General features: G+C 35.8%; 1 protein-coding gene across 1 annotated transcript; it reads right to left on the minus strand.

The window, feature by feature from the left end:
- Nucleotides 1-4,411: 4,411 nt before the first annotated feature.
- LOC132623685 (inorganic pyrophosphatase 2-like) lies at nt 4,412-5,329 on the minus strand. The gene has a single exon (XM_060338478.1). The coding sequence runs from the start codon at nt 5,327-5,329 to the stop codon at nt 4,607-4,609; it is 723 nt and encodes a 240-aa protein (XP_060194461.1). The 3' UTR covers nt 4,412-4,606.
- Between the last annotated feature and the right edge of the window lie 10,356 nt (nt 5,330-15,685).

The raw sequence follows: 15,685 nt of genomic DNA on the forward strand, positions 1-15,685 counted from the left end.
GCATCATGGCTTCAAGTCCCGCCTGCAGCAATCTTCACTAAGTTTTGCAGATGACATGGATAAGCTTGCCATACACAGCACAGGTTGATTGAATTAAATTTGTTCAAGCCCCTTCCCGTATCTGACATTAGGAGGAAATGTCATTCTCCTTGCACCTTAGGTTTGTAATTAATCTTCATATCAGAGACCTACAATTTCTTGTACATGCTGGGTTCTTTTGCAAGCATTTATCATGGCATTTAAGCTGTTTAATAAGTTTTCGGTGTCCCGTTTATCTTTGCAAGCTAATTTTAAAGGTATTTAGTTACTCTTTTAACAAATTCCACTTTCCTTGAGGAGATCTTAAGCTCCCTATTATTTTTAGAAGTTACTAAAACCATCATATATCAACCTAGAGATCAGAAGCGTAGTAGTATTGATTCTCAAGTTATCCACTGCTTGATGTGATGGAATACAGACATACGCAGCGGAAGCAAATAGCCAGGATTGAACTTGCATGTAATATAGACAACACATAATAAAAAAATTTAATCAAACGTAAAATCGATATTTATCTCTTGGAGCGTGACCGCGGCTGCAAATCGAACTTTCAAGCACGAGCAAAAGTTGTTCACGTGTTCATCCTTCAGTTCCACAGTCTTCTGTTGTGTAATCCGAATAACACCAGAATTTGCGAAATTCGTGTGGGCGAATTTCTATGGAAAAGTTGAAGAAACTTCTAAAACCCTTAGCCTCCTTATGGAATAAGACCCCAATTTTATAACTACAGGTTTAGGGTTTTTCACTCTTTTCCAAAACCTGTTGGGTCTTTATTTTCCACAAAGAAATAATATTCCATTTAATTCTTTATTATTCGGGCACAGTAGGGACCACAGAATTTAATTAACGAGACTTCCTATTATGGAATTAATTCGAAATATCTGAATTAATCCTACCATAATAAATTACGAATTATTCCACTAAAAATCTTATTTAACTCCCCATGTTAAGATTACAGATACCAATCAATTAAATTAAATTATTGACAATTTAATTTATTGACTAATTAAATCCTTTATATTTCTGCTTAACCTATATCATGTGACGGATACAAAATCCACCTGCAGGGTTTTTCACATGAGACTTATAAGCATCCATAAAGGGGTATCATCAATCTCAAAGTCGAGACATGGATTCTATCAATTGATTATTATTTCACAAATGAACAAATCACATTGATCATAATGATCATATCAAGATTAAGAGTATAAGTACATTTAATGATCTAGAGAATTTGTTTTATATATTCAGTACAAAAACACTTATCTCTACTTGGTCCGTTCAATACATACAAAATGTACTAGCATAAGAAGACGGAACTATACCGTTCCCATAATGAAGATACATTATATTAATCTCGTGCTACAATCATACCGATGGCTTTGTCCAATTTCCATCTTAGATTGTGAACATAAATTTTATACTTATAAGAACCGACGATTTAATCTTCCGTGTATAAGCTAAACTCTATACACTAAATCATCTACTATTTAAGTAAAGGACACACATACTAGTACATGATCTATTTAACTCTTTATTAAACACAACAACAACAACAACAACAACAACAACAACCCAGTGAAATCCCACATCATGGGGTCTGGGGAGGGTAGAGTGTACGCAGACCTTACTCCTACCAAGGTAGGACGGCTGTTTCCGAAAGACCCTCGGCTCAATAAAAGCATAAAAAGAAGTCAGATAAGGTTAAGAGATTCGGATAAGAGATTCAAAGCGATATGGAAATGAAATAATGCAAGCGACACAGGTTAATAGTATATATCCCAACTACATCCAACAAAAGTTTCAAGAGATCCATGCAATTTGCTAGATTCTAAAAATTGATACAACTGCCTATATAGAGTCAAGAGGGGCTGATAATACCACTTTCAAAGGGACACTGTGTAAAAAACACACTTAGGTCGTTGCTTAAATCTCCAAACATTAGTTGCTCTTCCTATTCTCAGAAGGGGATGTATTTTTCCCTGTTTTAGGAAAAGGAAAATCTTATTTCCCGAATCATTGTACATTCAAATCGAATCAGGAATTAATAGATTTTACTAGATTTCATTCATTCTTAACATAAGAAGTTAGTATATTTTTTTGTATTTTTCTTTATAGATATAAATGACATGAATATTATGCTTTCATTAGCTTGTGAAGGAACCTGAATTTATGTATTACCAGCTTTTTAAGGTTGAACTTGCACTTAGTGGAACACTCTTTGAAGCTCGACTAAAATGTATGCACTCTCCAATTAAGCATAAACCGTTGTGCTTTACTAATACATATTATCTTTACTCATGTTTTATTCTTTCATCCTTTGCTCTTAAATCAGGAACCTAACATGGTTATGACACTTGCTTGAAATAAGGCAAAATAGTTCGATGCAAAAAAAGTTGCAACAAAATGTTAGTCTGTTCTTCCCTCGTATCTTTTATAGATGCTAATCTGTAAAAGCATGCAAAGAAAATTAGTGATTGCATGGTGAAGTAGGTTATTTCAATTACAATGGTGCAGGTTCTTCATTGCTACAATTATCTTTTTTGAGAAAGTAACAGTTCATTGATATGATTATACAGGTATAAGGTTTGTTTGATGTAGTTTTCTGAAATAAACAACATTCATACGAAGAGTCGCTAGTACAAATAAGAACTCCACACAAAAGAAAATAGAGACAACAAAGCTCCCATATCTGCTAAAGGGAATAAAATACCCTTTACACAGTAACGAGATTTATAGAAATAGGAAATGCACCTGATGAATGAACAATTTATTTGTACCAAAAGATAGGGGTTGGGAACCATTCCGCGCTGCTTTAATTCACAATGCAAACTCATCCGACAGTCTAAAGAATGAACAAATGAATATGTACATTGTGTTTTATCAATAATGATCCTGAATGAACCACAATACAAAAGGAAATTGCCGAAACATGTACTGTACTGTACTTCTTTTGGGACATGTTTGACCTTATTGTCTCAATGACTTTGTATTGTTTGGGCTTCTTCATTAAGTTTGCTTCATATGAGATAACCTTATTTGCAAGTTTGGATCAAAACAACAATATTTTCTCTTATTATTTGCTTTGCTCGGCTCTGCCACTTATTCTCATCAATTACCTTTTTTTCTTAATACTTTTATGTTTATACTGATGAAGGTTGCTTGCTTTCCTCTTTTCCTTGTTTAGTCATCTGGTATTCATAAAAGTCATAACAGATATTTAATGGTCTTTGTACAATAAAAAAGATACTGTATATTTTGATTGTCTTCCTTGGTTATATTTTGCATTACATCCACTTTTAGATGCTCATTAGAGCTACTCCATTTTCTAATTATAACTGTTAAGTATGCAATGCAGGTTGGTGCCAAGAGGGATTTTAAGGTGAGTGTTCAGCTAGCTGTAGGTATGGAAGTGAGAATTGTAGCTAGAAGATTTGTGTTTAGTGGGTCCAAAATAGCTCGACTTAAAGATATATTGAACGAAAATTCTACACAACTCGCAAGGAAATCCAACCTAGACCCGAGTGACAGCAGTAATTGATGACATATGGAAGACTTTAAGACTTAAGAATATGGGAGACTATGATCAGTGTAGCTCAAGCCAAGCATGGCCAATCATTGGCTTTTCTAACAGCTCCTACCATGGATGTGAGGGGAAAGATTGCGACTGTTTCCATTCATGGAAATACTTTTGAGAATTCTTAAATTTCGTCCATTGCTCAGCTAACTCCACAGGGAGGATAGATAGAATAGTTTGGTTTGGTATCTTTGATATCCAATGCAGTGAAAGAAATATTCCCAATGACTTCGACGTGTTCATTTCTTGTAAATATATAGTGAAAGCATTACCAGTACCATTGGTGTATTCCTATGTAGCAACCGTTGGTGTGTTCATATGTAGCAGTTGGACTAGGTTCAGAGTCTATGAAAGTGTTCATATGTGCATGCAACCGTTGGTGTATTCATATGTAGCAATTGGACTAAGTTCCGAGTCTGAAAGTTGATTTTTGTTGGGGAAGGCCCTTTTGTTTAAGGCATCTTTGAAATGTTCTCTGTTGCCTTTGAATGAGAAAGATATGTCTACATGAATCAGACGTTTCCCATTGTTCTTCTTTGTCCTAATTCATATCAGAATTGTTAATTTGAAGGAATGAAATTTCAGAGCTTGCCTTTGACGTGTAAATCTTTGACTCTTTACCACATCTAGTATTATTTTATATGAGCTGCAACGTGACGAAAGAAATTGGTTTAGATTTCAACGTTGATATGTAATAGCTGAAATATTAAGGCAATACATATTATTAAAAAGCAACTACTATGACACAAAGAAATAAAAATAAAAATAGTAACATACATGACTTGGTCCCTTTAAGAACAAAATTATATACTATAATATGGCCGTCCCGTCTTTCATAATACGAGGTTCGTTGTTAAACTTGCTCTAGAACGTGTCTGTTATTGATATGCACGTTCACATTCATCAATCCACTCGTAGTATATGTTGATAGGCTCGGTCAAAGGTGTGAGATGCTTTGGACATAGTGTGGAACTTGCATTCAACTGATAATTATTGGCTTTCTTCAACAGTGATTCCGTTAATCAGTTGTAGCAGTATTCTCTCAAGCTCTTCTCCATCAGTCCACTCGTGGACCGGTGCTTTTACTAGCGTCGTATTTTCTTTTATCAAATTCCAGGCTGGGAAATCTTTTCTTGGCATGACGAAATCTCCTTCTCTGAGCTTCAAACTAGGGCAGAAATCGCCACTTCCATCACCAATATAGATCATTCTTTTATTATTGCCTTCGGCTTGCATTATTCTTTCTAATATCAAACCTTTGCACATGTTGGGAGGGCACGGATTATTGCAGCCATGAAAATCATCGTAAGGGAAGATTCGAACCCTGTTATCTTCCTCATCGACGTAGCATGGATTCGTGTTGATTTCTGAGAAGCAGTCCCTTATTCCGAGATGTTTCAAGATTGTTTCAATGAAGAATACATTTGCATCACTTACTATTCTCAAATCACACCCTAATGCATGAGCTGATTTAATGCATGGGACAATTCTGGAATGTATGGGAACCCTTTTTAGTACTTCTTCAATGTGTTTAATTGTTTTGCCTTGTGCATGAAACTCCTTCATCATCCTATCCATTAAAGAGTTCCAACGCATAATGGGAAGAAGTTGATTGAACATATTAGTTAACCCTAACTCATCCACCACCCAATTATCACTGTCCACGTCGATAATTGTCTTGTCGAAGTCGAAAATCACCAAAATTCCAGCCATCGATGAAGATAGAAAATCTTTGTTTTTGTTCTCAGAAATTCAACAACAAAAAACTTTGGGATATTAGTTTACAAAGAAGGAGTTCCACTATTTATAATTGTTTTTTGCTTCCTAAATTGATTAGGATTCGGATTCGAATTCGAATATATACAAATTCTTTTTCTCTTTTGTGTTAGTATTGGGTTTCGTTTCCTTTAACAGTTTGGGTTTAGGAACCGATTTATTTATGGAAATAAATACTACTTTGAACTTTGAAGGACTAAACTTGTTTTCCGAAATTGAGTCAAATTAGGAGACTTATTCTTTGTTGAGAAATTTGTACAGTTAGCCCGTAACACTTGAAAATTTCTTATTTTGGTTTTTGTGATACATAATTAAACGCATTTAACTTTCAATTAATAGAAATGTGTACTTACTTGTGATTAAATCTACCTGTGAATCCAATTTACAACCATTACCTTTTCTAAATACTCATGTGTTATGTTAAGTTTGTATTATTACTTTATTTACGAGAGTAATATAATGCTAAAAATAGTATTAATGTAACATATTTCCTATATAGAGGGACCAAAACATACATTTTAATTAGAATTCGTAGATACTCTACGAGAATTAGAATTTCAAATTGCATCTCTCATTTTCAAAGTTTTCGAGCACTGACACATGGATTTTTAGTGCATTCCCTAATCAGTTGAGTTACCTAAACCCCTTTTCTAATGTCAGTGCAATATGTGGCACATCCACCTGATCTGGGAGAAGATTTTCCTAAAATAAAGAAAGACATGTGAAAATCTCCTATTTCTCTGTCCAAGGAATTGTTGACTAATCATGTGAAAACGCATGCGTTTGGGAAATGTATGTAGAGCTCTCTATGCAATATGTAAGAAATTAGACATATACTCATTTAAAATAGACGTAAGTACGTAAATCAATGATTAAATATGCAGGACGAATATGCTGTTATAATTTAAATCTTATGAAAAAAATTATAGTTGAACTTGTTTTTTTCCTATAATTTCCTCCTTTCAATTAAGGAACTCAAAGATATATTATTCTTTTTTAATTTGAAAGGAGGAGTTTGATCCTTGAACTCCTAGCAATGGATAAAACCACATAAAGGAGCTGTAATATTTAACTTTCAAAGTTGTGACCGTTAAGTTTGTCGATCATCAATTTTTTTTTTAAAGTTTCAGCATAACTTCTCATTTAAATAGATTGCTAAACCAATCATATAATGCAAAGTCAGATCCATGCCAGGATGAACTTGAACCACACTAGACAAATGAAATATTAGCCAATATACCATAATAAAGTAACAATTATGATGGAAAAAGAACTAACATTCATGACATATAGAACGAATGGTACGGTTCCGTAAGAACAAAACCATAAACTATAAGATGATCGCCTTTCAGAATAAATACATAAGTTGTCATATAAACTTGTTCGAGAACGGGTCACTAATCTTCGAGGTTATTGCATGTTTCTAAACTTATTGTGAAGTTGAGAATATATTTAAGCCAATTCCCACTCAAAAGAGGAAAGAAATAAAAGGAAACTTTTTTCTTTGTTGGTTTCGAGTGTGATTGGAATTTATAACTTTTCTAGGAAAGGATTAGACCTAGTAGTATAAATACATGCTAGCTAGGATTTATTAAGAAGAACAAACCATAGAACCTAAGAGTATTCAATCTTGTAACTTATTTTCTCCCTTTATATTAATAAAAGTGTCAGCCGTTCTCCATGGACTAGGATCACATCGATCCGAACCACGTTAATTACCGCGTTTTTCATCGTTTCCGCCCTAACAATTAGTATCAGAGCCTACAGGTCGTGAGATCTAGGAGACGAGGAGACTGATATATATGAAGTTTGAGGTAGCGAATTTTGATGAGCGAAGTAATAACTTCAACATTTGGAAGATCAGATCATGGCGTTGTTACGGAGAGAAGGATCAGTGTATGCTTTGGACGACTCGTATCCCAAAAATACGAAAGAGGCCGAGAATCAGAAGATTGAGATGGATGTGTTTAGCGCAATTCAATTATCCTTATCAGACAACGTGTTATGTGAAGTCAGTACCGAGAAAACAGCTGCGAGTTTGTGGAAGAAACTTGAAGATCTCTACCAGAAGAAATTAGTAACAACTAGAATGATGTTAAGGAAACGTTTACACACCTTCAAGATGCAGACAAGTAAAACTTTACAAGATCATCCTGATGCTTTTAATAAATTGGTTATGGATCTTACTCATGCTGATATTAAAGTGGAAGATGAAGAACTAGCGTGCACTCTACAGTTTTCATTATCACCGGCGTACAAAGACGTAGTTAATTCAATGATGTACAGTAAGGAGGTGGTCACGTTACAGATGGTAAGATATGCATTGAATTCGGATGAATTAAGAAACCATACCAACAATGGTGAGAAAGAAGACCATGGTGAGGGTTTGACAATTAGAGGTCGCTCGAGCCAAAGAGGGACAAGCAAATCAGTAGCTAGGTCAAAGTCTAGAAAAAGTGTGAGTAGGAAGGATGTTGAATGTTGGGGTTGTCATCAAAAGGGTCACTTTGAGAGGGATTGCCCGAATAAGAAGATTGATGAAACAAAAGCCAGTGCATCTACGGTTCAGGTAGCTCAGATATCTGGAGAAGATTATGTGCTAACTGCTTCAACAAATGACATTCAGACACACAAGTGGATTTTAGATTCAGCTTGTACCTTTCACATGTGCTTCAGAAAAGATTGGTTTACCAGCTACGAGCAGACAAGTGGGACTATACTTATGGGTAATGATGCAGTATGTGAAATAGCAGGCATTGGTTCAGCCCGTATACGGTGTCATAACGGCATCATAAGAACATCGTCTAATATTTGACATGTTCCTGATATGAAAAAGAATCTGATCTCTCTTGGTAGTCTTGATAAGCTCGGATATAAGCATGCGGGTGAAGGTGGCATCTGCAAGGTGACCAAGGGTTTGCTGGTCATGTTAAAGGACAAACTGAAGGGTGGTCTTAATGTACTTATGGGCAGCACCATTCTAGGTACTGTGAATGTTGTAACCTCACAGTTATCAGATGATGACAAGGCTAATATGTGGCATATGAGATTAGGTCACATGAGCGAGAGAGGGTTGGCAATTTTGAGCAACCGAAACCTTTTGAAAGGTGAGAAGATTAGTACACTTGATTTTTGTAGGCATTGTGTCCTTAGAAAGTAGAAACGGGTCAGATTTAGCACGGGCAAGTACAAAACCGAAAGAGTACTTGACTCCATTCATTCAGATTTATGGGGTCCATCTCAGGTTCCATTCAAGGGTGGAAAGAGGTATCTTCTTACTTTCATTGATGATTTTTTATGCAAGGTTTGGGTATACTTCTTAAAGGCTAAAAGTGATGTCTTTGAGAATTTCAAAAATTGGAAGACATTAATTGAAAATCAGTATGGCAGAAAGATCAGGTGTCTTCGAACAGATAATGGCTTGGAATTTTGCAATAAAGAGTTTGACAATTTCTGCAAGATTCATGGTGTATTGTGTCACACCCCAATCCTGATAGGGCATGATGGGCACCCGACCCTTACTTAGAGCCGAGCGAACCCGCTGGATCTCGTTATACTCCTAATCACACTGGACTCTTAAGTCATGAAATGAGATGCATAATGGAAGCTTTTCAAAAATATTCTTCTCATCCTCCTCAGATCAAGTAAAATCTGTAAAGAATAAATAATGATACATCGGCTTAAATAGCCGCTTACAAGACTGACATACTGTATACATGACTCTCTGTCTGCAAAGTCTCTAACATAAATCAATATACCATAACAGAGATACTCTGACTCGGCAACACTCCGGAAAGAAATGGAGCTCGCCAATCCAGCTGGAACATCTTCTAGCAATATCTTCTACTCATCTGTATACACCTGCGTGGCATGGAACGCAGCGTCCACAAGAAGGGACGCCAGTACGAATAATGTACTAAGTATGTAAGGCATGAGTATCAACATAATATAGATATGGAAAGTAACAAGGAATAAGAAAGACAACATGTACATCTGAATGCCTCATAACGCGGATGTCATGCATGCTTAGCCTTTTAAAAAAAACATGCATAGTAACATGCCCGGCCATTAAGGCGCGGTGTCATATATGTAATATCATGCCCGGCCATTAAGGCTCGGTGTTATCATCATTAGCTCGCGTCTGGGCCTCCCGCGTCCGGGGCAATATCATAACATGTCCACTGCAGTGGTGTGCACATCTACGTGCCTGCCCGGCCGACTATAGTGCGGCGCGGTGTGAGAAAATACATACATATATATATAAAGCATGCATGAGAGCCAAGTAAAATCCATAAGTACATCGGAGTGACGTAAGGTCGGTAACCTCCGATTATATTATGGAATAAACATCGTCGCTTTGTCTCACCTTGAAGGAACAATTATTATAAGGTGAGACTATCAATGAAGAATAGCATTAAGAGAAAACATAGAATAAGATCATAAATCTCATAGGCCATCAATTCATATACTTTTGGAATATTAAAAAAAATAGTCATCATCCATGAATAAAATTGAGACATCAAGAAATAGTTCAACATTCTTGTATCGTCATTGAAATCATAAACTTGGAACCGTTAAACATGAAATCATTCTCATCATAGTCATCATAGATATATTCTCACCCTTGACCTCATCGTTGTCATTGTAAACATATCCATCGTTGTTGTCATAAAAGCTTACGGAGTCGTAAACCCCTGGTTTAGGTAATACGAACATTTTGAAAAACATTCATGAATTATTAGGAAAGGGTTTATGCCTTGGAATCATTAACATTTAAATTTTGGAGATAAGGAGGCTATGAAAACATTTATGGAATTATAATCATAGGAATCATGCCTTTGAAAGGAAGGGACGAGCCTTAACATACCTGGAAGATAATTTCTCGACTCCAACTTACTTCCTGTCTCGCAATTCACTTAAGATTATTCGTATCCTCGTAATCTACATATACAACCATTCACATCATTGTTAGGCTCGTCATCATTCTTGTCTCAAGACTTTAATTAAAATCCTTATAGATTCTGTCGAAATTCGGGCATCATCTCCCCTGTTTATATGCCTAGCCCGAAATCAAAATATCAATAACCAATCAACAACAACAATACCAACATCATCAATACCATTATTCATGCCAATATAGCTCCTAAAACATCCCACATGATGTTTTCTAAATTTCTCAACTAACCAACTTGTGATACGACTATTTAATAACTTTATTTCCGTAAATAAGCCGAAATTAATACCAACAACATCAATAACAACATCCTCAACATCCTACAAGATAAATATATGTATTTTCATCCAAAATTCTCTTCAACCCTCAATCCATAAATCAACAACATCAACACAACAAACTATAACCTCTATTCTTGCAAATATTCCTTAATCAAAGTCTATAAAGAAAAGATTCAATGATTCATACCTTATTTTTATGAAGATAGAAAAATCTTCATCATTTTCTTATCCCCAAGCTAACTCCAACACCAAACGAAATTATAATCGCGTCTACGCGTTGCCCGGACCTCGATTGATATTCCGTAGCTTGAAATTTTGCTCAAAATCCTCACTTTTATGTGAGATTTGAGAACCCTTTTGCTGCTGAAGTTTCTGGAAATTTTTGGACATTTTGGATGATGAAAATGGGGGTTTTTAGCCCTTTTATAGTGGGTTGGGCCGGCGTACTGTAGCAGTACTGTAGCGCCCTATTTCTGCGTAGACAGCTCAGTTTGTAACGCCTATAATTCTCTACTCTGATGCCCTATCGACGAGCGGTTTGTTGCATTAGAAACTAGACTCGACGAACTTCATTTTAGGCTTTTGAAACGCCTTAAAAATCCAAATATACATGTTGATATACCCCTCCAAAGTTGACTAAAAATCTGCCCAACATTTCTCAAATTTTCGTCGAACTTATTTTCTTCAATTTGCTTGACCTCGAAACCTTCCGAAACTCTTCATACATGATATTTATCATTTATTATACATGATAATCGCCATATTCTTGTGTTTCAAAATAGTCTTTCCCGATTACGACTTACGAGATCATAATCATCCTTTATTTAAACAATATACTTAATAATGCCTCGTTCCTCATACTCCAAAGTTGTTTTACCTAGTCGTAACCCGGCATACTTACATTCAAATTTAACCAGTGCTTCTCCGAGGTACGGGGTGTAACATATTGAGACATAGAACTGTTAGGCATACACCACAACAGAATGTAGTAGCTGAAAGGATGAACCATACTCTTCTTGAGAAAGCACGATGTATGCTCTCTAATGCCAAGATGCCTAAGGAGTTCTGGGTAGAAGCAGTAAATATTGTTTGTTATGTTGTTAATCATTCTCCAGCATCGGCGATTGACTTTAAAACTCCAAATGAGGTATGGTCAGGTAAACCGTCTGATTACTCGTATTTAAGAATCTTTAGATGTCCCACATATTATCATGTAAGTAATGGAAAACTAGAACCTAGAGCTCGAAAAGGTTTATATATAGGATATGTTGTAGGGGTAAAATAGAATATGGAGTTTAGATCCTCTTAAGTTTGTAATCAATAGAGATGTTACTTTTGATGAGGCCTCTATGCTTGATCCTGGAAAGACTTCTATTGAGTTTGCAGGACGAAAAGTTCTTACAATAGAAACGGTGGAGGAAAATGTGAAACTCACCGAGCAGGAGGATCAAGTGACTCAGGTAGAGTCAGATAATGAAAAAGCTCATACAGTAGTACCTGAAAGTGAACCATACAGTATATCTATTGGAAGGGATAAACGAACTCCGAAGCCTAATCCAAAATATTATCCTCACCATACGCAAGCTAATCTTATGGCCCATGCATTAGCTACTGCCGAAGAGGAAATAAATGATCTGGAACCCTCAAGCTATACAGAAGCTAGTATGTGTGGTAAAGTTGATCAATGGAGTTAAGCCTTGACCGAATAGATGGAGTCTCTACACAAGAACCAGACATGGGATTTGGTGAGTCTACCAAAGAGGAAGAGAACTGTTGGTTGCAATTGGGTCTTCAGAAAAAAGGATGGCATTACAGGTGTAGAAGATGCTAGATACAAAAAGAGATTGGTTGCTAAGGGCTTTTATCAGAAAGAGGGAATCGACGACAATAAGATTTTCTCACCAGTCGTCAATCATAGCTCAATTCGTTTGTTACTAGTTTTGGTTGCCCATTATGACTTGAAGCTTCATCAGCTTGATGTCAAGACTACATTCTTACATGGTGAACTTGAAGAGGTGATCTTCATGAATCAGCCTGAGGGTTTCCTTATTGAAGGAAAAGAAGACCAGATTTGTCAATTGAAGAAATCTTTGTATGGTTTGAAACACTCACCATGACAGTGGTAAAAAAGATTTGATGCGTTCATGATTACTAAAGGTTTCTCGAGAAGTGCATTTGATAGCTATGTGTATTACTAACGGTATCTGGTAATTCAAATATTTATTTACGGTTATATATTGATGATATGCTTATTGCTGCTAATAGTCTCACAGAGATAAATGATTTGAAGAAACTGCTAAGTAAGGAGTTTGACATGAAAGATTTAGGTGAAGCTAAGAAAATCATTGGAATGGAGATTTATAGGAAGAATGGTATGGTACATCTCTCACAGAAAAAGTATATTAAGAAGGTAGTTCAGAGGTTTGGCATGAATAAATGTAAACCCGTTACTTTACTGTTAGCACAACATTTCAGACTTTCTTCTTTGATGGCACCGCAATCAAAGGAAGAGGTGGAGTACATGTCAAAAGTTCCTTATTCTAGTGCAGTTGGTAGCATTATGTATGCTATGATTTGCACTCGGCCTAATATTGCTCAAGCAGTGAGTGTGGTAAGTCGATCATGTCTAATCCGGATAAGACACATTGGGAAGCAATTAAGTGGATATTGAGATATCTTAAAGGTTCTTCGAATGTTGATCTAACTTTTTGTAGGATGAGAAATGAAGGCTTCTCAGTCCTTGATTATGTGGATTCTGATTTTGCTGGTGATCTTGATAGGCGGAGATCAACAACGGGCTATATCTTTACTCTTGCAGGTAGTGCCACAAGTTGGAAGGCAACGCTCCAGTCTATAGTTGCTTTGTCCACAATAGAAGCTGAATATATGGCAGCAGCAGCAGCAACAGTAAAGAAGGCTATATGGTTGAATATATGGCAACAGCAAAAGCAGTAAAGAAGGCTATATGGTTGAAAGGTTTGGTGTCAGAATTGTGTAGGGTTCAACATGAACAAACTCTAAAATGTGATAGCCATAGTGCTATTTACTTGATAAAAAATCAGAGATTTCATGATCGCACCAAACACATTGATATCAGATTCCATTTTATTCGTGATGTTGTTGAACAAGGCACAGTTAAGGTCTTAGGGGTTGACACAAAGGACAACGCAGCGGATATGTTGACCAAGGTGGTTCCTCTTGTCAAGTTCAGTCATTGTATGAATGTGGCAGGAGTTCACATCAACTGATGCGTCAAGATGGAGAACGACAGGGTAAGGTAGAGCTACTAGTATGTATAAGGTTTCGGTTAGTGTCTCTTGTTTCCTACACGGAGTTAGCTCACGTAGGCTTAGAGACATTGGACTGAATGACGTTCATATGGAAGCTCGAAATTCATCTCAAGGTGGAGATTGTGAAGTTGAGAAGATATTTAAGCCAATTCCCACTCAAAAGAGGAAAGAAATAAAAGGAAACTTTTTTTCTTTGTTGGTTTTCGAGTGTGATTGGGATTTAGATCCTTTCTAGGAAAGGATAAGACCTAGTAGTATAAATACATGCTAGCTAGGATTTATTAAGAAGAACAAACCATAGAACCTAAGAGTATTCAATGTTGTAACTTACTTTCTCCCTTGATATTAATAAAAGTGTTGGCCGTTCTCCGTAATTGGACTAGGATCAGATCGATTCGAACCACGTTAATTACTTTATTTGTTATCGTTTCTGCGTTAACACTTATGATATCTAGTTAAGCATATTTAACTTTAAAATAATTTAAATGTGCACTTTTGCTCATCATGACGCACCATTGAGTGTTTATGGATTTCAGTAACAGTTTTTAGTATCTAGAGTACAGACCCGTTTGATTGAATATTGTTAATTAAGTTGACCTTACCAGTAAAATCAGATAGTTAATTAAGTTATCTAGCAAGACAATTAGATACAGGGTTCGCTAGATAATCAGTTAGGGTCGGGTGCCAATATAGAAAAATGGATGAAACCACATAAAGGAACCTTAAGTTTTAACTCAATATGGTGACAATATCTGTATCACTGTAACAGAATCCAATTCAATTAAATGGTCCGAACTTTGTGTATCCTTAACCTAATCCTAGTTAGTTATACTTTGGAAATATTGTGTTTTTTTCTAAGTTTTAGAATAACTTCTCGATTAAATAGCTAGCTTGCTAAACCACTTCTATGATAGTACAAGTTAAATGCATGCATATTATTTGATCGATGTGAGCTGCAACGTGACAAAAATAAATAAGTCGGTGTAGATAATTAAACAAGACGAAATTAAGATAAATACCATCTCTAACTGCAAGTTGAACTTATGACGAAATTGGACAGATGAAATATTTAGCCAAATTATCATAACAAAGCAACAACAACATACACAGAGGACGGTAGAGTGTAACCAGATCTTAACCCTACTTTGAGAGGTAGAGAGGTTATTTTCGATAGACCCCCAGCTCAAAGAAAAGCAAACAAAAGCAATACGGACAAAGAAATAACAAAATAAAAGAAACAACAAAGAATAACAAAAATCAATCTGGAAAAAAGGACTAATAGCACAGTTACCACAAAATCATACCATATCCTAAGGACAATAAACACAAGATAATAACAAAAATAATAAAGCAACTACTATGATAAAAAAAAAAAAAAAAAAAAAGGAACTAATATACATGATAAAAAGGTGATTTCATAAGAAGAGAACCATATACTACTAAAGAATACTGATCTGAATGGAATGTGCAAGAGCTAATTTGACCTCTATGCCTGTTAGAAAAAATCAAGGGAAAGGGTTAATCGCAATCAAGAAGTGCGATTAACCTCTCGATGTAATAACGAGCTTGCTAAACCACTTATATAATACAAGACGAAATTATTAAAGATAAGTACCATCTCTAATTGTAAGGTTGAACTTATAACGAAATTAGACGGATGAAATATTTAGTCAAAATATCATAATAAAGCAACTTCGATGATCGAAAAAGAACTACCATACATGGCAGCAAAATGGTCCCATAAGAACAAAACCATATTGTATAACAC

The sequence above is a fragment of the Lycium barbarum genome, chromosome 12 (assembly GCF_019175385.1).
Source record: "Lycium barbarum isolate Lr01 chromosome 12, ASM1917538v2, whole genome shotgun sequence".
NCBI classification, from domain to species: Eukaryota; Viridiplantae; Streptophyta; class Magnoliopsida; order Solanales; family Solanaceae; genus Lycium; species Lycium barbarum.